The sequence below is a fragment of the Eublepharis macularius genome, chromosome 1, assembly GCF_028583425.1.
Source record: "Eublepharis macularius isolate TG4126 chromosome 1, MPM_Emac_v1.0, whole genome shotgun sequence".
Classification (NCBI taxonomy): domain Eukaryota; kingdom Metazoa; phylum Chordata; class Lepidosauria; order Squamata; family Eublepharidae; genus Eublepharis; species Eublepharis macularius.
The window spans coordinates 209,188,924-209,213,972 of NC_072790.1; the positions used below are offsets into that span (position 1 = coordinate 209,188,924).

General features: G+C 41.5%; 1 protein-coding gene across 1 annotated transcript in view; it reads right to left on the reverse strand.

The window, feature by feature from the left end:
- Positions 1–25,049, reverse strand: part of NRXN1 (neurexin 1) — a 1,172,093-nt gene that overhangs the window by 587,677 nt on the left and 559,367 nt on the right. Inside the window, exons 10-12 of the mRNA XM_054986029.1 lie at positions 20,785–20,907; positions 14,853–15,234; positions 13,438–13,628 (exon numbers count right to left, since the gene is read on the reverse strand). Coding sequence (XP_054842004.1) covers positions 13,438–13,628; positions 14,853–15,234; positions 20,785–20,907 — 696 coding nt within the window. The remainder of the gene's footprint in view (positions 1–13,437; positions 13,629–14,852; positions 15,235–20,784; positions 20,908–25,049) is intronic.

Sequence of the window (25,049 nt, forward strand, 5' to 3'; positions counted from 1 at the left end):
CTGAGAAGAACATTTCCATCACCTTCTCTGAGGAAGAGAAGGAGAACATACCATTAGGTTTTGAAGTCAGAACTGGAAGACCACACTTATCCTTTTGTATGAGAACCCATGTACCAAGCACTCAAGGCTGTCCAAACTACCCCAGAGCTTGCTCTAGAGAAAACATACAAAACCTTTTATAGCCGTGGACTATCTAATATGCAAGAACATTTCTCTCCCTATGCTTTACTCTGACAGCTTTGCTCATTTGAATAGGGCCCCCCTGCAAAAGGGCAAAATCAATAATTGCCTGTGCGCACACATTCTGTCTTGTAGCCCTCAATTAGGGAATTCCCTGACCATTAGGTTAGGAAGGCTCACACTCTCTTGGCTTTCCTCAAACTATGCAAACCTGAGATGTTCAATAGGGGTTTTCTTCTGCAGGTAATAGGACTGTATTGTAATGAAATGGGTCAGAAAGATGCTTCGGAAAAGGAATAGGGACTGTGGACTATACTACTAAATTCTGTTGCTGTAAAATATGCTTCTACTATGTAATTTTTACATGATTTAATGTGTCATGTTTAAACGTTAATGCTTTGTTTCAAGGTTGTTTCAGCTCTGTTTCTCCTGGCTTTAAGATTTTTGCAGTTCAAACCCTATTGCAGTGTTTATTGGATGCCCCATTCTGTTGAATGTATTCACTGCCAGCGCCAGGGTTTCTGGTGCCTGTGGCAACCCCCCACGCGCGCGCCACTGACTGTGCAATGATGTCATTGTGCGATGATGTCATTGCGCAGTGCAAGCCGGGGGCATTCGCTGGTGGATGGCTGGGGTGGTGGGCAGAGGCTGCTCCGCGCTCTGCACCAGCAGTGGCTTGTGGCTGCTGCGCCTGGCTGGGGGCATGTAGCAGCAGTGGCAGCAGCATGGGGCTGGCTGGCTGGCTGCAGCTGCAGCTGCGGGCCAGCCACACCAGCTCCGTGGCATGCGCCTCAGCCCCTGACACCCCCTCCGGTGCCTCTCCAGTGCCCTCACGCCCTGAAGCCACCGCCTACCTGGCCTCAATGGGCGCGCTGGCCCTGAATGTATTTCACTTATACGATGTAATCCACCTTGAGTCTCAGTGAGAAAGGTGGGCTATAAATAATATGTAAGTAAGTAAGAAAATTCCTGTGTTCGCCTCTATTGGCATTTTCCCCAAGAATCCCCAGAACAAACAGAAGACACTCTGAATTCCTCTCCAAATTCTCTAAACAATAATGCCTCACCTTTCCCCCTGCTGTTGTACGTTCTGTGAATGTAATGAGAGAGATGGCCATTGATTTCTATCCTTAGCAAGATGACTGGTGCTAGAGAGACTTATGAAGGCTGATACCTCATGAGCAAGGGTGATGTAACAGTAATTAGAATTCTGCAGCTGTAAGACAATACTCTCTCTACATGGTCAGTTCATCGCCCTGTGGCAAGGTCACTGGGATTAACTTGTGCATGTTGATTTGGACAACAGACATGACAGCTGCTTGTTTGTCTGACCCTGCATGCATTTCCTTTCTGCCTTTTTTTTTTTTTTTTTGCCCTCTCCTGTTCAATGGAAGTTTTGGGTACTTAAACAGACCTTCTATACTGACCTTGGAAGAGGAAAAATATACGTACACAGAGGCACATAGTGGTATAAATTAATAAAAGGTGCCTTATAAAAAACAATGGGAACTAATCTAATGGAAAATTGAAATCATTTGCGGTTCAGTTTCCACCTGTAGAAGGAGGCGACACATTCAGTAAATCATTTGGATGCACAAAAAGTCTGCTCACTCTCTTGTGTGACATGAGAGGTAAGTAAAATATTGTTTGCTCTTTCCTTATCACTGGGGAATCATCATAAGGGACAGCTGAGCAGAACAGAACAAGCATGCAAGGATATGGTAACAGCAATGCTCAGACACACTCATTTGTTTTAAAACCAGTCACAGGCCGATGAATGTGCATATTGCCTTAAATTGCTTGTGTTCATAAATTGTGCTGCACCATCACAACACACACAAGATATATGGGGTGTGGAATAAATAGTGGAAATTCTCAAAAGTAAAGCTGTTGGATTAGTTGGTTTTTGCACAGAGGGCCTGAACAAAGGAAAGGGATGTTCAAAAAGGGTAACAACACAATAAAAGATATCTTAAGTAGGCGTTGCTCCTCTTATTTTTTGTGGATATTGCATGTTTAAAACATTCTGCTGTGAAAGCAAATATGCTATTTTTAATGTGTCAGAATTTTTCACTGTTTTAGTTTGCATTAATGCATATTGTTTCCCATTCATTTAAAGACATTTTTGTTTACAATCATATCAATACATGCTCTGATACTGCTAAGAACCTAACAAACAAACTGGCCTCAAGAATCAATTCACAAATACAAACTAGGCACTTCTTTTCTGTCCACAGAGATTTTTGTTACCAGTCACATTGGGCTGTTGCGGGTATCTCACCCCATGTAAGGGATCACAGGGCATTTGCAGGGGATTGTGAATGCTGGGATTTATTACAGAACTGATCTTTTGCTGCTAGAAGTCACACATGGGTAGCTGGTCAGCCTCAGCATCTTCAGTTAAAAGGATCAGGTAGTAAATGAGGTGAAAACCCTGATCTGAGACCCTGGAGGGCCATTGCTAGTCAAAGTAGCCAGTACTGACCTTGACAATACAAGAATCTGAGGCAGTATACAGAAGATTCACATGTTCACCCTCTCCCCTTCTGAGATTATGTAGGGAAGCTTTCCAAGCAGCTATAGGAAGCTTCCCAGCACCAGGAACTCTTAATTATCTCCAGGTAAGAACATAAGAACATAAGACAAGGGTGGCCAAACTTGCTTAATGCAAGAGCCACACAGAATAGACGTCAGATGTTTGAGAGCCACAAGACATGATGCATTGAAGTGATTTCAGATGAGGAGGTGGGTTTGGGGGAGTGTTCTGAAAGTGACATCACAGAAAGGGGTGAGGTTTTGGTGCAGAATGCTGGAAGAGGCCTCATCGAAAGGGTTGGAGCTTGGGAAGAACCATCACGTGACCTTTGACTTGGAAGTGACATCACAAAAGTGACATCACATCCTTGCTAGACTTCACCCGCAAAGGTCCCAGATATTTTCTGAGTCAGACCCAAAACCCCCAACATTTTTATTGAAAATATGAAAGACATGGAATGAAAGAAGGAAGGAAAAGAAAAGGGAGGGAAAGACATGGAAAGAAAGGAGGAAAGGAAAGGAAATAAACTAGACTAAAAAAAAATGTATGGCCACGGTGATACTCAGTGACCTCTGGGAGCCACACAATATGTGTAGAAGAGCCACATGTGGCTCCCGAGCCACAGTTTGGCCACTCCTGACATAAGAGAAGCCATGTTGGATCAGGCCAATGGCCCATCCAGTCCAACACTCTGTGTCACACAGTGGCCAAAAAACCAGGTGTCATCAAGAGGTTTGCCAGTGGAGAAGGGACACTAGAAGCCCTCCCACTGATTCCCCCCACCCCAAACACCAAGAATTAAAGTATTAAAGGCACACAAGCCTAGTCCTCCATTTGCATCGTATCTTATAGCTATCATGGCTTGAAAGAAATAAGGAATGTTGGGTTTCCCTGAGTATTCTGATACCTTCCCACTTTCCTGTTCCCTATCCTCTCTTCTTCCACACAGAGAACTGTATGGTGAAAAGGACAGAGCTCCAATTATGCTAGAAAGCTAGCACATGGAAGCACTTTTGTTTCTGCCAGCACTTATCTTCTCTTTTGTGGAAACAATGGATGGGGAGGAATTGTTGCCAGAGGGAAATACTTAAGGATACTGTCCTGAGGAAAATGGATTAATGGCATATATGGTTTAAAAAGTTAGAGTTGGTATTGTTGTGCCTTTGGATAAGCTATCTGTCTTGGGTGGAAATTGTGGTTTACAAAGGCTCAGCTGAAACAAGGAGTAACCTGGGGCTACCCGTGAGCCTGTCACAGATGTTTAAAATGTATGGCACATTGTGTTGAAGTTGGAACTCACAAGTTAAAGGCTATCTACTATCAACATATTGTGGACTTCGCTATTCCTTGTGTTTGGTTATTTCAATATGGTTTGTAAGAGTATTTAATATTTAATTGTATATCTTTTGTAAATGTGTTCACATATAACCATATCGTATGTTCATACATGATATATTATATAAAGTACTTTGCTTAAGGTGTGTTTAGCCTGTTTCCATAGTGGATTGCATAATTTAAAATGCAAAGCATGGTATGAAACATTTTATTGTTGAGTATTTTATTATGTTTTGATTATACTATATATGCATTTTATCAGTATTATAGGACTAGCCAATTGGCACAAAAATATTGGTGGAAATATTGACCAATGAATTTGGTTTTGTTTTCTCCCAAACTTTGGAATTTTCTTTGACTCAATTAGGCTACCTGCAAACTCTGCCTGTTTGGGGAGGATTCTGAATTTAGCCAACCAAGAGAGGGATTTTTCAACTGGAAGAAGTTGTTCTGTGATGGTAATGTATTTATGGGGGTTTCTTATCTCCTTCCCACTTGGTAAATCTTACTCATTCTGGCTTCCATTAAGTCTTTACTTAATACATCATCAAAATTAATCATTAGTTTTGTTTATATCATGTGTTTCCATTGGTCTCAGCCTTGTAAAGGACCAGTGTGTTCTGTTTGGTGTGGTAAAAACATTTGATTAACTGCTGATTTGTATAGATTTTCAAATAAAGGCAACTATTATTGCATTATTCCTCCCAAAACAAAAAAGTGCAACTTAGGCCGAATCCACACTTCCCTACCTTCCGGTTTTCCTGTGCATTTATTGCACTGGACTCTATCCCGCAATGTCCCAGGCTGTGTTCACATTCCCTTTCTTACTGAGTCAGCATTGCGCTATGCTTTGTTCACATCCCTGGGAGAAAAGTGGGATAAGAGGCGGGTCTAGATCCGCCGTCGCCGATTACAACATGACTTTCTTTTTTAATTTAATGAGAGATTTCCACCGTATCAATTTTCTGCTGTATTGCAAATATGTTTGATTCATAGAAAACACCACACTGCATTACATGTTCAGGCCATGTGAGACTGAAGTAGCATTTTCTGTTGGTCAGAGAGCCCCAGGAGAGCACAGTGGGTCACTGAAAAAGATTGCAGACATTGGTGGGACACAGGTGTTTGCATGGCCAATTACCACAGACTACTGTGTTACTGCTCAACTATATTTATAGGATAGCGATTTTTCGCTATACCGATAATTAAATTTTTTAAAAAAAAACTGGAAAGAGTCAACCTTTGCAACTACAGTCCACTTATCAGAAATTACCTAGGCTGTCCTTCAGCAGTAAAACATTATTCATTGTAATAAAAATGCCCCCCCCAATACCTCCATGGGCCTTTTACAACACCACTTCCAAAACCACTTGGGAATTGAAATGGGATTGCGCAATAGCGCTAGGGAAGCACCCTTTAAAAAAACAATAAAGTGGACGGGGGCACGGGCATGTCTCAGACAGAGTTGGAACCGTAAGAATTGCTTGGCAAAGAGGGACTGTGTTCCGGAAAGGCAAGAAACAAGGAAGTGGGGGTGGTTAAGAGGGGGCAGTCTCTTTGTGAACTGCTTCTATTTGTTCACATCCATGGTGAGAACTGCACAAGAGAAGCATTGGAAAGCATGACAAACTCATCTGAGGAGCAGCGCAACAGATGTGAAAGAATGGCGGGATTGAGGTGACAGTATGTGAACAGCCCTCTGATAAGTGGTGGGAAAATAGCGGCAAACTTGAGTCGTGTGGATTCGGCCTTAGTCTCAGGGCCAAGCTACACATGACAAATGACACTTGAATGGCAAGTGAATTTCTCCCTGTTCACTTGCCCTCCACTCAATCCACTTGCTGTTCAAGTGTCATTCGTCATGTGTAGCTTGGCCCTCAGTTCCTCCTAGTACCACCTAATTCAATCAAAGGCTGCAGCACATCTTGCTCAAGATTAATCCAAGAGGATGTAACATCATGGCTTGAAACATCTTCCCCTGCTCCTCTTTTAAACACCCAATTTGAATAATAGTTCTATAGAGCTTGGAAACTTGCACACTATTATACTGTTGCTAGTCATAATAAAAGCTTTGAAAAAAAATATTTTCTTTTTTTTTAACCAATGTGGCTACTCACAATCTCTGCCCAAACTGAAGTCCCCGCCATCCCAAATCCTTTACTCTTAAGGCCCTTTTCAGTGTATTGTCAAAGGCTTTCACGGCCGGAGAACGATGGTTGTTGTGGGTTTTCCGGGCTGTATTGCCGTGGTCTTGGCATTGTAGTTCCTGACGTTTCGCCAGCAGCTGTGGCTGGCAACTTCAGTGACACTGAGAGATCCCTGTCTTTTGGTGCTACACCTCTGAAGATGCCAGCCACAGCTGCTGGCGAAACGTCAGGAACTACAATGCCAAGACCACGGCAATACAGCCCGGAAAACCCACAACAACCATAGCCCTTTTCAGTGTTGCCTGAATTGCTGTGTAGATTCTGTGTCATTTAAATGCCCCAACCATTTAGATTTATTTGTTTATTTGTTTTACATTATTTATAGTCCACCTTTCTCACTGAGACTTAAAATGGATTGCACAATGTAAATTAATATGATCAGTGGCTGAGACATTCAATAAATGACACAATAGTGTATGGATTGCAGAAATTTGAAAACAAGCAGAAGTCCAATACCGAGCTGAATCAACGCTAAAACAAAACATAAGGAATTTAATACAACACATTAAATGACTCAAAAACTACCCAGTAGGAGCATATGTGTGGCAACAGATGTACACAGCAGTGTATAATATCCCTATCCCTTCACCAAAGCATCACTCAGAACCATTTCTTTATAGCACAGCCCTTTTACTTGTATCAAAATGTCCTCTTGAATAATTTGGTTTTGAATAGAGTGCAAAAAGCTAGAAGAGTGGGAGCTTTCCTGACCTCTGCAGGCAGGCCATTCCATAAGCTGGAGGCCACCTCTGAGAATGCATGTGCATGGGCACCTGTTGATTTTGCCCATGTGCAGGGTATAGGATTGCTAAGGGCCCCAGAGGCCAAAGTGGAGGTGCTGGGGGCAGGGGCAGTGGGGTATATAACTCTTGTGTGCACTCCCATGCTCCCCTATCCTGCTGAACTGGCTTCAATGCACCTGGCATTTCCTCCCTTGTACTAGAAAATGACATCATTTTCCAACATGAATGAAAAGCTGTGGAGTGCGCTGAATCCAAAAATCACCCATTTGGAGGCTTTACCAGGTGTGCTGAAGCCTCCAAATAGGCGATTTTGGGCTTCAGTGCACCTTGCTGATCTACATTTGTGCTGGAAAATGATGTCATACTCACCAGCCAGGTGAGTGGGACCGAGGGGCAGAAGGTAGGGGCGAGGGGATGGCAAGCCTAGCAGCATGGTATCTGCCAAAGACCCTGTTCAGTTAAGCAAAGCTGCTGTGGCATAAAATAGGGAGAAAGGTGATCCCATGTATATGAAGGACCATGGCCATGAAGCAATCCTGAGCAATCCTCCTGACCAGAGTCTGCACTAGGCAGAGAAGCAGATCCCACAAAGCTAGAGTGACGCCTTACACAGGTTGGACACTTGTCAGCTTCCCTCAAGTTTTGATGGGAAATGTAGGCGCCCTGGTTTTACAGCTTGGCTCTCCATTACAGCTGCAAGACCAGGATGCCTACATTTCCCATCAAAACTTGAGGGAAGCTGACAAGTGTCCAACCTGTGTAAGACGTCACTTGTAGTTTGGCTCTTAATAGGTCCCTTACTCAGTGGTGTTACCCTTATCTTATTTATTCTTCACTCTAGGCTCTCAGCCCTGTTAAGTTTGGCACTCTGATGTCTTTTTAAAATGCGAGGTGTGTTGGTTGCTAGGTATACAAATCAGTTCGCAATGAGGGTATGGACTGGTCCTCTTTTAAGAGGAGAGGGAAGGAGAGACTTGGGGTTTGTTATTTTACTTTGGTTTTAACTGGAAATGTTTTGAACTGTTATTGTAAGCATCCTTGAACTAGATAGAAAGGCAGGGTATCAATGTTTTAATAAACAAACAAGTAAGTAATGGCTGCTGCTGTCACAAAGGCATGGGTTTCTACAGCAGTGGAAAACATTGATTCTTCCTTATGCATCTCCTAGCAGAAGAAGTATTTATGTCCCATGTTGAAGTAGCAAGTTTCCCCTAGTCCAGTCTGTTTCTTTTCCTCCTTCTCAAATACAATGCAGTATCTATCCTACCTGTGCCAGCAAAGTGATCTAAGAACAGAAAGTGGACAGATTCACATGTATGCAGGGCATTGTTTTAAAAGATGACCATCCCTTTAAGCTATGTATTTTAGAGATTTATTTGATTGGTAGTAATATACCTTTCATTTAATTTTATTGCCCTGACTTAAATGGTCCAGACTAGCCTGATCTCATCAGATCTCAGCTGCTAAACAGGATTGGTCATGGTTAATATTTGGATGGTGGACCATCATGGAAGTCTAGGGTTGCTACGCAGAGGCAGGCAATGGCAAACCACCTCTGAACTGCTCTTGCCTTGAAAACCCTATGGGGTAAGTTGGTTTCAGCTTGATGGCTCTTTTCACTACCATGTACATTTAATTTTATTTTATTAGCTCCCAAATGGGCCTTTTCAGCCTAAAATGCAACATAAAAATAAAGATAAGTAAACTGAAAACAACTTCTTCCATGGGGATAAATTGGTTAGAAAAAGGGCTTGGGCAGTGTTGTTTGCCCACTGGTTTCTTTCACATTATTTCTGTATCTACTGTGATTAAATAAAACTCCTTCAAAGGCAATTAACTTCTAATGCCATGCAGAACAGCATAGTGCGTTAGTCCCCCCACATGTATTTCCCACATGTCCCGTTGCAAAAGAGAACTGCTACAAGTGCTTACAATTCCATTCCATGGTTTACAATTGCCAACGTGCTCATGCCAGCGGTTGCATTTGAAGTCTTAAGGTTAGAATTCCTATGAGAAAGAAAGTGATTTTGTATGGAAGGGTACTTATTATTATGAAATTTAGAATGTGAAGAAAACAAAGGATCCAGGCCGGATATTTCAGCCGAATTTAACTGCTGTTAGAGAAAGTTGTCTTTTTTTTCTCCCTTCTTCCCTGAGACTGCACCAAGAATTATGTTTTGTGACATAATGGTGCCCTCTAGTGCTTTTATTAAGCATGGTATCTTTCAAAGCAGGTATAATGTTTGTAAGTGAAAGAGTCATGAGAATAAAGCTCTGTTGAACCAAATTGTACCAAGGTGAGTGAACTGCCCTTCAAGTTGCACAGAACCTTCCTCCTGTAAGTCATCAGCCATACTTCAAAGCGCAAAACCTGGCCGTTCTAACTCACAGGTGTTCCAAAATGACAGGAGGCATCAAATTCTGACACTGGGAGTCTCTCCAAGTCATGAGAACAGCTGCCCAAGATGTAAGACAAATGGGCAGGTGGTTTATTCTGCAGCTTTGGGATTTGGCTGTAGCTTAAGATCCAACGGATCAAACAAGATGGACAGGAGGAAGCAGTCTTACATGGGCAAAGAAAAAGCTTTCAAGCACAAAGCAAAGAGATATTTGTGCTGTGTCTGCTCAGGACAGATAGCCCATTCCAGGACCAGTACTCTGTTTTTGGTCTCATCAAGCCACACTTTGACTGGGAAAAAGAGAAGCTGAACTTCTTTGGGCAATTGCCTGTGCCTCTGTAAAGTAGTACACCCCATGCTTTGGAAGTGGCTGGTATGGACAAGGAGAAAGGTCTGAGATGCTGTCCCATTATTAAAGCAGGTCTAAATCTCGTTGGTGCCTGGATTGGAAACTGCCTCAGTGTCAACACAGATGAGACAGTCTGGGAGATCCATAGCTGGATATTCTCAGTGGTATTAAAAAAAATAAATTTCAGGTACACATAGCCTCATTTCTTACCAGCATCACAGAGGGGCAGGAGAGAGTTTAATCAGTTCATGCATGCACTTTTCCACCTACTTAAATGGCTTTTCCTGTGCCTTGGAAGAAGGGAGGGATGGAGAGAATGAGAGAGATTCTCTTCCAAGATTAATACGAGTACAACAGATTCAACATATGAATCTATGCAGAGGTAGCAAGATTCAGATCCTTCTCCCCTGACTTTGGCTGCACCATGATCTGCCTCTTTTCTAGTTTGACTCTCAGAGCCCAATGTACCCTGCTCTAAGTTTCCCAAAAGAACAGTGTAATACAAATCTATTTTGCTACCATTGTCCCAACCCGACAGCAAATCTTCATGCTACTCCTAGTTACATTAACAATCTATGTTTATTGAATACTGCACTCAGCACTGCCACACAACCCTGAATCAGGGCTGCCAACTCTGGATTGGAAAATTCCTGGAGATTCATTCCTTGTTATCTCCAGTTAAAACAATGAACTGATATAAACCATCTTTAACTGACACCCTTGAGAACCACTGCCGATCAGAATAGACAGCACTGGCCTTGATAGTAGAACTGCCTGATTCCAGCTGCATGTGTGTATAGCAAACCTCAGATATTGTTAGTCCTTTCCTAGCATAATTTTGAACATTTTTACTGCTTAATTGGTAAACCTAACTCAAGTCTAATCAGACTTCCCAGAGACCTACCGGTAGTGGCAACTTTGCAAAGACTCGAATGAGCCTTGAAAGGCAGATTTTCATACAAATATCTTCAGAGCTCAGCTTGAACACTAAACATACCTTCCACAAGCATGATACCCCTACCTTATAAATCTCCTTTCATTTTTTTTTTTTTACCAAGTAGGGCCTCAGCCTGAACACGTAACAATGAGCAAACTCAGCTTAGTTTGGAACTGTGTCCATCACTATGAACATCACTGAAGAATATCGGGGGGGGGGGGGGAAGGGGAGCCCCTGTAACCTTCAAAATCACCCTTTGCTTAGCTCCCTCAAAGACATGTTTTTTGGACTAAAATAGATTTTGAGTATGTGCAGAATCTCTTTTAAAATTCTGGATGTATGATAACTGCCGTGAAATGATGTTGGATTTGTAGGACTGTCGAGCCTTACAAGTATGCACATTTCTGTTCTAAACAAGGAAATTATAAATCACTGTAGCATCAGTGCTGTGGACCTCAGTTTTAAAGGAAGAAAGAAGACAGAGCAGAGTAGCTTAATCCAACACAAGGCCCAAGGAGCTAGTTAGGTGGAATCAAAATCAGAAATTAGCATGGAATACTCTGTTCAGATATCCTGTTTTTTGCCAACTGAGGAAGACATACCATTTAATATTTTACTAGATATTAGGTATTATACACAAGTATATTATGCTGGAGTTGTCCCTCGGCCCCTGTGCACTTTGGATGAATTGTTCAGAGTGAGGCTGAGCAACCTTCCCACGTGAAGGGTGTGGCTGGCATGTGATGAAAACAATTTAGCGTATGATTAATGGTTAAAGTGTTGGACTAGGATCTGGAAGACTTAGCTTTAAATCTCCATTTCGCCATGGGAACTTGTTGGGTGGCCTTAGACCTCAGTCTAACATGCCTCACTGAGCTGCTGTGAGGATAAAATAGAGGAGAAGGAAACAATGTAAGCCACTTTGGGTTCTCATTGAGAAGAAAGCTGAGGTATAAGGTAAATCAATCAGTAAATATTACTTAACTTGTGGTGAAAGCTTTAGATGGGTTGGTTAAAATGCCACAGCTGGACCCATCAAGAGATAAGTAGCACTGTGTGACCAGAATCCTACACAGAGAAAACATACCAACTGCAATGTGAATGCCACTGAAAATATCATTTCATGGTTGGTTCTCCCCTCGCTGGCTGCCATGAAAAAGACCTATTCCTCTGCTCTGTATTTTTAATATGTAAGGGCAGAGCAGATGGGGACTCTCCATATGATTCTAGGCATCTTCATAATCAGACATCTTCAGACTGGCCAATCTGTAGTCTGCCCCACCAAAGCTGCCGCTGCGGCCTTAAAACATGGGGCCATGCATAATTTTTGCCACCTTTTAGTGGCTGGGAGGAGATGGCTCAACATCCAAGCTAGTTAGATCTGTGAGATGGCCTCAATATTGAAAGAAGAATGAGCCAGGCTCACATAGGTACATGACTGCTAGATGGCCAACTGTGCCATGCAGGAGGGAGCGGATATCAGTGGGCCACATCAGGTGGGAAGTAGCCATGCACAATGACCCAACATCTCCCTCCTCTTCTCAATGCTCAACAGTTGGGATGCAGAGCACCTTCCCCCTTGCCTGCAATTCTGTAGTCATAGCTGAGTACCACTTCCTACTCCACTGCCACAAATGGGCTTTCAAGAGGAAAACAGCCTTCAAGTTGTAGATCCAAGAAATTCTACTTCTAATCACTGGAATGCTATTTTTGATGGCCCTTCTGTGGCAATCACACTGGCTCTCTGTTATATGCAAAACCAAATGACCAGGTAAGTTATATATTAATGTGCATAATAATACTAGCAAAGCACGCCGTGTAAGAGGCCCATGCCTCTGAAAAATGGATATAGGATGCTTCTCATATTTGAACATGCCAAAGGCGTACATTTCTCTCCTTCACTGAATCCTGCTGTCCTATGGGAGGTTTACTCTTTTATATGGCAACACATGGAAAGCTGGCTTTGTTGAAATCTGTGGGATATCATTATTTTAGCTAAACTTTAAATTTCCTCCAGGTTGTCCTTGGGTTGCCAATGCCAACCACCAGGCAGGGCCTGGAGATCTCCCTGAATTACAACTGATCTCCAGATTAGAGAGGTCAGTTTTCTGGAGAAAATGGCTGCCTTGGAAAGAGGCTTCAGTTGCTGACCCCACTGACGTCCCATCCTTTCTCAAATCTTACCCTCCCCAGGCTCCAAATTTTAAGGAATTTTCCAGTCCAAAATTGGGAACCCTAGGTTGTAGGTTCATGATCACTAACAAAGCCCCAAGTACCATGCTACTTAACTATATCAGCAAAGAGATTCCCACGCTGCAGCTTCTTTTGTTGTCCAGCTATGAGGAAACCCCTTTAAAATCCCTTTAAATGGCAGCCCTTTAAATCCCACAGCATATTTGGGATATGGTGTGTTCACTGCTGAAAAGATTATCCCTAAATGATCATGGCAACTCTTTGGATCTCAAGCAATGAGAAAACAGAGACCAGAAGTGACTGAAACAGAACCCAACCGAGTGTTTGTCACAATCAAGCTGCTTGTTTCAGATTAGTTGTATAGAAAGACCTCAAGCCAGAATGAATAACCTTTCTTTTAATTTTGTCTCTAAATATCTATGCCTTTGGCGAACCCTGCACAGTTTGCAAGCTTAGAAATTTTGTACAACTGGAGGCAACAGATAAATATGGCATTATATTTCTTATCAATATGAAGGATCCAGTAGAACTTTTTGGGTGCATAGTTCAACCACTTACTTTTTAGATCTAGGTTTCTTGCTCCTGCTGTGCTCTGCGTTGTGATTTTTGTGTCGATTTTCACCGTATGGAGGTTATTGGTGTCCCGTGAAATCATCACATTGTGCCACTGGTTGTCATTCAGAGGCTTATTGGAACTTCCCTTGATCAGGTTTGCACCATTGCCCAGATCAAACACATAGTGTAAATACCTAAAAGCAGGGAGTGGAAACAGGCAAGCATAACTTTATTGAATGGGAAGCTGGATGAAACAGTCAGGGGTGAGGGATCCCAAACAAATTTGCATTGTAGATTATGCTCTCTTGAAGCAGGGCAATATTCACCACCACATACACCTTTCTCCATTATTCCAAGACTGGGAATGGAGAAGCTGCAGTTGGGAGACGACTTCACAGTTTTGCAAGAAAGGGTTCAGTTCTAACAGAAAGCAGTCACTTTAGATTTAAAAGAAGGCATCACTTTCCTGCTTCAATTCTCTATGGGCTATTTAAAAATAGGGATCTTCCATCCAGAGAAGGGAAATAAGTGTGTTTCATTTTTGCTGTCATTTCTGAACTATCCAAGAGGGGTACAGTTTGAAGTTCATTTCACACAGTTGCTTCACTTTGATAAACTTTTAACAGACAGTAATTTCTGTGCAAGATCATTGAGAACTGGTTTATATATTGTTATTACCAGTTCTGGAAAGGAAAACCAACCTCTCTTTCTGTCATTGCCTCAAACACATTCCTGTTTTTAAGTGTGCCCTAATACACCTGCCAGGTTATTAAGTCAGGACCTTAGTACATCAGTCATGTCTAAATTACCCTCATCTGTTGGCTTACAACCAGGCCCAGCTTCAGCACACAGCAAGGTGGGACAGCTGCCAGGGCCTGTGGCTTCTGGTGGGGCCCATTGCTGCTGACTCCCTACTCTCACATCTCCTCTGATGCCTGCACTCACACCCTTCTACTGCCTTCAATGCGAGTGCTTTGTCACCTCTGCTCCCAGATGCATATGCTGCCTAGAGCTGCTGGAGAAGGGTATGTGGGTGGAGCACAAAGCAACAGTGTTCCTGGTGGCCATGGCAGTGGTACTCCTAACTGCCCCCACCACCCAGCACCACTGAGGAAAGGGCATGCAGGCAGTGTGGACAGTTGTGACTGCAGGTGGTGGAAGAGCTTGCAAGTGGGCAAAGGAAGGACATACAGGCAGGTGGGGGCACATGGGTCAGATTGCAAGACAGGGAGCCTAGTAGTGGGCATAAGAGGGCCACTGAGCACTCTCTCCCCAGCGTCACCGAAAACTGGAGCTGGCCCTGCTTACAGCTATTGGAAAGAGAAAGACCTCTTCTTTAGGTCATATATTTTACTATGCATTCCCCCAGGCTCCACACACAAGTCTCTGCTTCAGTTGTGCTTGAGCTATATACGTACCCTTTCACCAACTCAACCACGATGAAGTCATTCCCATCTCCACTGTTGTAGAGTATTAACCCATCGAAGGCTGTTGTTTTGAACTGGAAAAACAGGTGCATAGAGGTGTAGGCTTGCAAAGTGGCAAGAGCGACATAGCTGGCTTTTGTCTTGAAGGTGACTGGATCAGCTATAATGTTCCTGAAGCCAAACCGGGCATTTAGTTCACAGTAGTCAATGTCCCCATTTTTACACAAGTCAATGTATGCCATGCCATTGAAGGTGAGGCTTTGCAGATGGCCAATGAAGTTGGAAGGGACTGAGGACAAATAACGGCGTTCTGTAATGATTCCTGTCTCTATGTTATGAAATTCCAGTCTTGTGTGATCTCCAGCCATTTGACCTTAAACAGAAAATGAGTTAGTGTTGGAGACAAAAATACCGAACTGGCTCAAATGTTTGCTCACACACATTTGTTCCACCCTTTTGCTTTTACCATCTGAATTTTCACGTCAGAAGTAACCTCTCTGAAAGGTGCCTCATGTTACATGATGAAACTTACCGTATTTTTAAAAAGGCTTTAACCTTAAGATGTAGAAAGCCACACTGAGTCCCAGTGATCAGGTGAAATGTGGGATATAAATATTTTAAATGAATAACTAAATGGGGGGAGCAGGAGAGTGGGCTATACAGTGGCTCTGAAGTGACTGCTCTGGCCTGATCCAAAAGAAATCCAAAATGGCCTAATTACTTGTCAGGATACTGTCGGGAGCCATCTTGCTCTTTCCCATCTTGCAACATGCTAGAGGAGAAAAGATAGCAGTGAGAGCTCTAGGAAGGGATCCAAGCATGTTATCAGGCTACGTGCAGCCAGATGATGGTTTACTGGATATTATTTATTTGGAAAATGCATGTACCATTTTTATATTAAAGTAATGAACAATGTAGGGCTGTTTTCACATGTCTTTAATGTCACACAGCTTCGCGTAACACTCACGGAACAGCGGCGTCTTCATGGTGCAATTTCTGACGTCACCCATCATGATTCCATTTTGTGGCACAATGACGTCAGAAATCACTCCATAAAGACACTAGCATTCTGTGAGTGTTGTGCGATGTTACACGATGTTAACGACGTGTGAAAATGGCCTAGGTTACAAAAAAATAAAACCACAAGAAATAGAAATAATGCATAATAAAAGGCAGCATGACAATGAAACCAGGCTGTAACACTATTATACTGAAGCCGGCGATAAAAATCAGAAACCTATAAATTAAGGGAAATTCCAGTTAACTTACAAGCATCCCAAATTCCTAAATCATCAAGCATTATATCTGAAGGACTATCTCTTCCCATACTATCCTTCCCATACTCTCCTTCCCATACTATCTGCCTCTCAAGCCCTGCTTTCTATGCCCCTGCCTTCACAGATAAATCAAAAGATAACTAGAGACTGGGCATTTTCTGTGGTGGCACCTTGCCCTTGGCATGCCCTCCCCCTTGAGGCTCACCAGACACCAGACTTTGCTTTCTTTTATGTATCATGTTAAAATATTTTTCCCAGGCCTTTAATTAGGGTTTATCTCATCAGCTTTTTAATTGTCTGCTTTTTAATTGTTTTATGCTGCTTATGTCTAACAACTTGTGTTTTTTAATGACTTGTGTTTTATACTGTAGTTTTTAATCAGTGGTTTCACTGATAATTAGTTTTTTTAAAAAAGCAAATTAAGGTTGACACAAGCTATACTTCCTGAGCAAAAGTTCCATAAATTTAGGAGAGTCTGCTGAAAATCCCCCACTCACTGAACTTCCTACAATTTTGGAACACAGAGCAGAGTTTTGTGGCCAAATGTCGTGGCAAAATGTAGTGAGGATAGGAGAGGGGAGGAGAGAGAAATAATTAAAAATGGATTTCGAGGTGGGATGAAATGTGGGTTATGTAAGTGGGTTATGCTTCTGTAAAGAGAAATGTTTACTGGTCAACAACTCAAGTGTGGGTACCTGATCAATGCACTTCCAACCTACAGTCCCCACTCCACCTCCCCTTACTCTACACTTGTCCCCTGTCAATCCAAGTGAATAATTCACAGCATTTGAATTTTATTCTTGGAGTCCTTAGCCATTAAGATCATAAATCTAGCACAGAGTAGCAGTGCAATCCTAAACAAGGTTATTCCAGTCTATGACCATTGAAATAAATGGGCTTAGACTGGAGTAACTCTGTGTAGGAATGCACTGTTAAGCATGATTCCCTCTCCTGACTGCTTTTAATGAAGCTTAAATTCATATAACTGTATGCTGGATTGTGACCTGCAAGGTTTCCATTTTTTAGTTTTAATGTGAGCTGTTATACAGATGGGTAAATACTGAACTCTTTGGTAGTGTACTTGGTAGTGTATATTTAAGTGCACTCTTGGTAATAAGAACAGAAAAATTGTAGGTGTTATTTTTTTTGCCTAACAAATTCTTAACCAGATTTTCATTTTTTAAAAAAAATTGAATGTCATTCTATTAACTTTATAATAGCACTACGTCATGTAGAGGAGAATTTTTATAGAAACTTTTGTTAGTAATGAAAAGTACCTCCCTTTTTAGAAACTAGGGGTGGGCACTCTAAAAGGAGGTGGAAATGTATTCCCATTGAGAATAAGGAAAATGCTGATCCAGGAAACATTTCCCTCATTCTCAGTTGGCATTGTGACATCACTATATAGCCAAATCTGACTGGCTATTCAGAGCTGCTCATTACTGGATGGCTGTGATCACTGTTACTAAGAAAAAGACTCAGTTTTTAAAAATGGCACTGAAATAGAAACCAATCAGGGAATGAATAGACAGGAAATAAAATGATTGCATGTGAATGGGAGATGATGGGGACACTTTTCCCCTGCAAAATATTATATTCGTCTTGATGGACAAATATTCAGTGCTGACCTACTTTATTGTTTAGACAGGGACCCTCCTCCACCATACGCCCTTCACCAGATGGAAGGCCAAAGACCTGGGTGGAGAAACAGGCTGCACCACCATACTACTCCTTCATAGCCCTTTCACAGTCAGGACAGCAGAATGAAAACACAACACACACTCTGACCAGCAGGGAGAAACTCAGTGATGCAATTTACAGTGAGGTTTCCCCTATGCAGCACTCAGAAGGCTGGGGGCGGGGGAGGAGCTGACACTGGCCTGAAATAAGAACTGGATTGGCCGTCTTCTCAGCTGGACTGGCTAGTCAGAACCCCACCTTCAGAATGCGAAGGATGCTGACAGGATTTTACAGTTCAGTTGGGAGTTGGGATTGGAAGAGAATGTGTGTAAGCATCTGACAAAAGAGGTCAGAAAGTTATCCCTCTAAAGTGAGGGAAAGGATATCAGTTGCCGTACTGTAACAACCTTGTTTGAGGAAGAAGAATTCTCAGTATAAAATCTATTTATACTGCTAAAATAGAACTGGGGAGGTTGACTCAGGGGGAATTGGGTATCAGTGGAGACTCCCATTCTAACCAAAGGAAAGGGTTACTTCTTCTTAGTAAAGCAAGAATAACTCCTGCCTAGTGTCTAGTAAAAGAGGTTTGGTTCTGTAGTAGACCCCAGGTCTGGTTGTAAAAGGAAAACTGTGTTGAACAATCGTCTGCCAACCTAAGTTTAAAAGGGGGATTCTGTGGAAAAACTCTGTTAATCTAACCCAAGGAATAAACAAAACATCTCTCACTAATAAGAACTAAGAACATTGAAACTAAGCTTCAAGCAAACTGTTTTGCCTTTGACTTTTAAAGAATACTGTTCTACCAGCAAGTTTTACCTTACCCTTTCATTTCCTGACTGCCTATATTCCATCCCTGCCTGTTCAATAAAGTTTGTTTCTTTTGAGAGTTACTTGGCCTCTATTGCCATTTCATATACAGAAGTAAGAGGGCTCCTGCTCTTCCCCCTATCAAGTCATGGGCTGGACTAAAAATCCTAAAATATAACCACATCAGGGTGGGACAAAAATAACTTTAAACTATAAACAGAGACATGCTACTAGAGGCTGCTCAGCCACAGCAAGCAAACTTTAATTTTGGTGGGAAAATGTGCCTCATAGTGGGGGAGTGAAGGGGGGGTTCATCATAGACACCCATGTTCTTCCTCTACAGCCATATCATGGGGGCGGGGCACTTTGAGACAAGCAGTTCTCCAGGGCAGCAACCCATCAGGATTTCTTCCATTAAAGTAAATGTCCAATCCATACCAACTGCATATAAGCCTGGTGTGCTTGGTATGCTTGATGTACCTGCCAATCCCATAGGGATCCCATGGACAAGTCAATTGTATTACTAGGAACCTTAAAATATAATCTACACATGAAGCCATTACACTTTGCATCATCACAGTGCCTCAGAAAAGAGCAACCTTGCTAGAGCAAATTGCAGTGATCTTCTAGCTAAGTCCCACACAGCTACTTCATAAAATCAGTGAATCCTTGAAACCTTGCTCAGGCTGCAAGCATGCTTGTGTCCCCGCACATTCTGGCAGGCTACCACAGGGGGCCACCAAGTAGCTGAATTAGGCCACGGCCTTTCAGAATGTGACTTATTTAGATGTGGAGGCATGGCAGTCTTAGATTTGAAGAGCAATAGTAGAATAGGATTTTTAAAACATAGTGTATATCTTGGACACTTGTACCACATGGTATTCCATCACTGGGGCACCTGAACATGGAACTACATGTTATAAGTAAGACACGGAGTTCTCAATCATGTGTTTGGATTGCAAAACTAATACAGTGATGCAAAAGCAGATGTGGAAAATGGTGCATAATCTCTCACATAATCTCCTCTTCTCCCTAAAAATGCTGTATCTATCGATTTTTTACTGTTTGAAAATTCTCTTCTAAAACAGAGCAATTTCACATCAGTATTTTTCTAACAAAGCCATATTTGATAAACTGAAACCAAATATATATTACTGTTTTCATATAAAGGGTAGAATCAGATGAACTGGTATTTTGGTCATTACACCTTCTAAACCTCACCTAAAACTTACAAAACGTTACGTTATGTAACTGTTTTACATAAATTGCAGATTTTGAAAATATGTTTGTTATTTACATATTCAGTATTTTTTTCATATGAATGATTCTACAATCTGCATAAAATAAGGAAAAATGTGGGCAAAGGATTCTTCTGCATTTTCTGTTCACTTATTAAGTAATTTCTCCTAGATTTACGGAAATCACTTAATTGTGGTGGGCATTTGATGAATCACCTTTTAAGATTCTGGAGAATCCTTTGGAGGTTTCCAGACTCTGAAGATGATGCTTAAAGCCCTGTTTCACTAAACACAAGGCCAACGAGGACATGTTGATATGGGCTAATGATTTCAATGACTCATCTTGGCGCATCAGTTCTGAGCTTGAATTCAGTGATATTGTCAACAGGCCTGTGGACAGGTTTGGTGATATCATCATGGCAGCGCTGCAGAAGGAAGAATTTCATTAACCTGTATCATATAACTCCTGTTAAGACCAAGCCCAGTACACAGGCCTTTACTGGAAATTACTCACACATTCCAGATCACTTCAATAGGGTCAGATTATTTAAAGAGAGGGCCTGAAGATGTTAGTTCATCCTTACTGACTTTAAAGTTATAAACCGGGAACTGAAAAAAAATTATTATGCAGACATAGTCCCTCACTGTCTCAGACAATGGTCCCTGGCCTCTGATTGTTCAGTCCCCTGGATTATTTATATCTAACTCAAACTCTGGGCCTCTTTAGGTCAGTTCAACCAACAGGCACCACAACAGCATTTAGGACCAGAGCAGTTTAAGTCAATGTCCATCAATTCTGCCCTCTATGATGTGCAGGCCAGGAAGCCGATCACTGCTCCTATCACTTCCACCACAAAATTTTTGTGTTGCAGTATGGATTGAATATGGATCAGACAAGTCAAGATTCACAATTATTATTACCTGTCATAGCTTGCTGGTCATCCACCATTAACTTTAAGCTTTTTCCTCGCCGAACCACACGCACTGTGTGCCACTCATTGTCATTGAGGTTATAGCCAGCAAAAAGGGTTTCTGGACCTTTGCCTGTAGGGTATGCCAAACAGTTATTATGGAATCTTTAACTCAGTCTACATGTGAACCTCACAGAGAGAGTGAAAGAGAGAAAGAGAGACAGAGAGAAACAGAAGAGAGAAACTGGCTGGAACAAACATTTAAAATGTATATCTATATATATTGAAAGACACAACAAGCTGGAAGAGTATCAAAGGATATGCAAGCTTCAAAATGATAAGTATGTTATCTTACAACATTCACAGAATATATTTTAAAGTTGGCAAAGTTGGCAAACTGGGTTTTCATAAATAGGCACAGTCAATACAGAGGTTTGTATAGGGGTGCGTCTTTTCAGATAAAAGTGCTAAACAGGTCCTAAGGAATTCACATTAGCCTGGAGATGAATATTTGTTGTAGTTGTTGTCAGAGTGTTATATGGTGTGAGAGAAACATCATTGCCCATGGTGTGCACATGCAGTAGTTCTGCTGTATTAATAAAAGATGCTTAATTAAAACAATGATGCTTATTTAATGGAAACTTGCGATAGTGCTTTCAATATGCTCAAGTCAGGATCTCTGAATGAAAAGGATCATAGGAGGCTTGTGAATGGGTCATAAATCAGCATAGCTTTAACCTCTGAACAAGGGGAGCCATTCTGCTTTCTGTGTGGTTGAAAGGTTAGTGATGTGCAAGGTATGCATCAAAGCATTAGGGCATTATTGCACAGACATTGGAGATTTTGGTCTTTTTAGTGGGAATACAGCATCCAAGTTTTCATGCACACTCTTAGCATCCTGCAAGTACATCCTGCATGTACATGCATACGTTTATTTGTAAGAAAGAGCCAATATATATTCACTTTACAAATAAAACTGGGGAACAGTGCTTGGATAAATGTTTGGTTTAAGCACACATTCAGCTGCATATACATTGAATGTAACATAAATCCCTTTTCAGTCATTTCATTTTACCATATGTATGGGGGAAATGTGCTAGACATGTGATCTCCATTTTGTCTGCAAGGGGCAATACACACAGTATCAGTCTTGATACAAGTGTACCAGAAACCTGAGTTTCCAGGGTTCTTGTTTGCACTTACTGAAGTTGAAAATATGTGGATGGGAGGATTCCATGTAGTGCTTGGTCTTCATACATGTGGTAAAATATGACTGGAAAAGGCTAGAAAATTACCCTATGTGTATGGTGGTAAAGAGTGCCCTCAAGTCATAGCTGACTTATGGCGACCCCTGGTGGGATTTTCATGGCAAGAGACTTACAGAGATGGCTTGCCATTGCTTGTCTCTGCAACCCTGGCCTTCATTGGAGGTCTCCCATCCAATTACTATCCAAGGCCAACCCTGCTTATCTTCCGAGATCTGATGAGTTCAGGCTCACCAGGGCTATCTAGGTCAGGGTACCCCATGTATGTACAAAGGGAAAATCAAGTATATGCTTTTTCACAGATAGTATGTGCTTTCACTGTAATATGTGAACAGGGCTTATGTCTACAGCAGACAGAAATGCAGGACGCTATTTATTTACTTGCTCACTCAAATTTTACACCTTCTTTCAAACTGGACCAGGACAACAAAGGCATTCTTTGGAACCCTGAGAGACAGAGTGGAGGCCAGGAAGCAAGCTGGAAGTGGATATGAAGGAGGGAGCCAGTTGCAGTGGCTCCCTCCAGTCTTGCTTGCCGCTCTGCTACAGCAGCCTGTTGTGGAAAGGTGGTGTCACAGTCAGGCCAGCCTTCAGTGACAAGGCAAAGGAGGGAGCAGCGGAGGAGAAATGTTCCCTTTCTTCTTCTTTCATCTATATAACCTGTCTGCACACAGATCCTGTTGACTCTAATCATTATGTGAATTTTAGAGCAAGCAGAAGCATTTATATAATTTACACTTGGTAATCCATCCATCAAACCATTCTTAGTCCCCATACTTGTAGACAAAAGCTTTGAGAAATGTGACTTTTTGATATATGCTTAACTTGTGAGTTTGCATCCTCTTTCAACTAGCCTATAACTTTGAATGCCTCCAAAGAGACCATTTGGACCTGTTCAGAATCAGAATATGAATGTAATCTTAAATGGGAGCACATTCATTTAATTTTAGTTAAGTGGCAATTATAGTACTATTCTCAGCACTTGGTCCACTTACATGGAGGCTCCACGTTTACTGACTCCATCCTGAAAAGAGAGCTATGTTTGGAAGCATGCTTCCATTCATGCCTCTGATGTAAACACAGTCTGCCTTTGGATGCACAGCAGTACTGCAATGCTCTTCTGGGCCCTGTTGAAATGGCTGTCTGGTTCTTTAGCTAAAGACAGGGATATACAACATTGTATCACACATATCTAGTTTCATGCGGCTAGAGCTGCATCTCTCAGCAGATGTAGTGCTGAAAATTGGCAGGAATGCCAGAGTTTAAAATCAATTTGGGGCTTCTGGATTTGTTCCAAGCTGCTACAGTACCTATGAAATTGTCATTTTAGACTCATCACTTTGTTAGCTATAAATTCATTAGAATGCTGCTGAACTTCTGAAGGTTTGAACACTGTGTCTATATCTTAGCTAATGGCCCAAAACAAATTCAGGAATGATCATGCTAGATTATTTCACAAATGAATGTACGTTCATTCATTCTGTTTTTATTTTGCCTTTACTGTCTGCTTAAAAATGAATTTGTGGTCTTCTGGAAACCCTCTAGGGGCTATATGAATCAATTAAATAATAATAACTGCATTTATATACCACTCTTCTAGACAGGTTAGTGCCCCAGTCTGAGCGGTGAACAAAGTCAGTGTTGTTATTATCCCCACAATGAAGCTGTGGAGTTGGGGCTGAGAAGAGTTGCTTACCCAAGGCCATTTACCAAGCTCATGGAATTAGTGGGATTCAAACCAGCAGCATGCTGATTCACAACCCAACCACTTAGCACACATGTATTTTACCATTTAATGACTATTCTGGCCTCTGAGCAAATAATCTAGGATTAAACTTAAAATAGAGTGTATGCATATTGACCTATCAATGCATTAAAATACCCTGACATTTTATGTATATTTTTAAACTTTACTTGGAGACCAAATATAATAAATAAAAATTCACACTTTATTTTATATGTGCTCATATTCTTCACATGACTATGTAAATCACCAGTGTTCATAAACATTCTCAATTCAATACATTAACATTTACCTCTAAACTAACGTTTATCTCTAATCTTTTAGGAAAGACTAGTCATCTTTGTAGCAACATATACCCTTCATTCAGCCCTTAAAAACATCAAATTCAGCAACCTATTATAATGTGGTGTGAACCTTATTCGATTCCTTAAAATAAATGTCTCTGTGGTAATGATTTGGTCATTTAGTTTTACTGTAGCTGTCTGGTAGTATAACTTTTGTGATTAATGAGCCAGATATTATGGGTACACTAGAATAACTGCATGGTTGCCCAGACAAATGGTATGTTTGTACTTGCCTATTCATTTACATGGCTTTCTATGTAGTTATTAGCATAACATTGTTAGGCCTTGTGATAGCAGTGCTAAATTACTAAAATATCTGTGGTTTCCTTATGCCACATTTTACAAATATAGCTGTTTTCAGCAGACTTTTTTCCTGGATTTTTTTTCTTCTTTAAATTAATTGTTGTCAAACTTCCCATTTTTAAGAAACCTCTTTCTGTAATTGTTTGTCTGCTAAGGAACCACTGCAGTTCTGCTACTGGATACCTGAATATCATAGATGATTGTGGAGTGTTCTGTGGCACAAATGTAATTCATACAGGTCTCTGGTTGCACCTCATTGTCATTCCACATGAATTGAGAATGCTTCTTGGAACACCCAACACTCCCCTGAAGCGACTATATTGCAGGGTGAGATCAACAATGTGGAAAATTTGCCTTTTTGGGAAACTTGTCCACTATCATTAACCTATTTGGCAAGTTTCTCAATAATTCCAGGGTTCCCAGGAAAACAATTTGAAATTTAAACCAAACATACATAACCCTTAACAGTAGTCCTGTTAAAAGTCAAGGCTGGTCTACAAGATTTTGTTTATGGGTAATGTCCTCATACCAGATCTCATCAGGTTATTAAAAACAAAACAAAAAAAAACATACAGTCAAAACAGCTGATCAGAACAATGATGGCAAGTGGAGTCAAGGA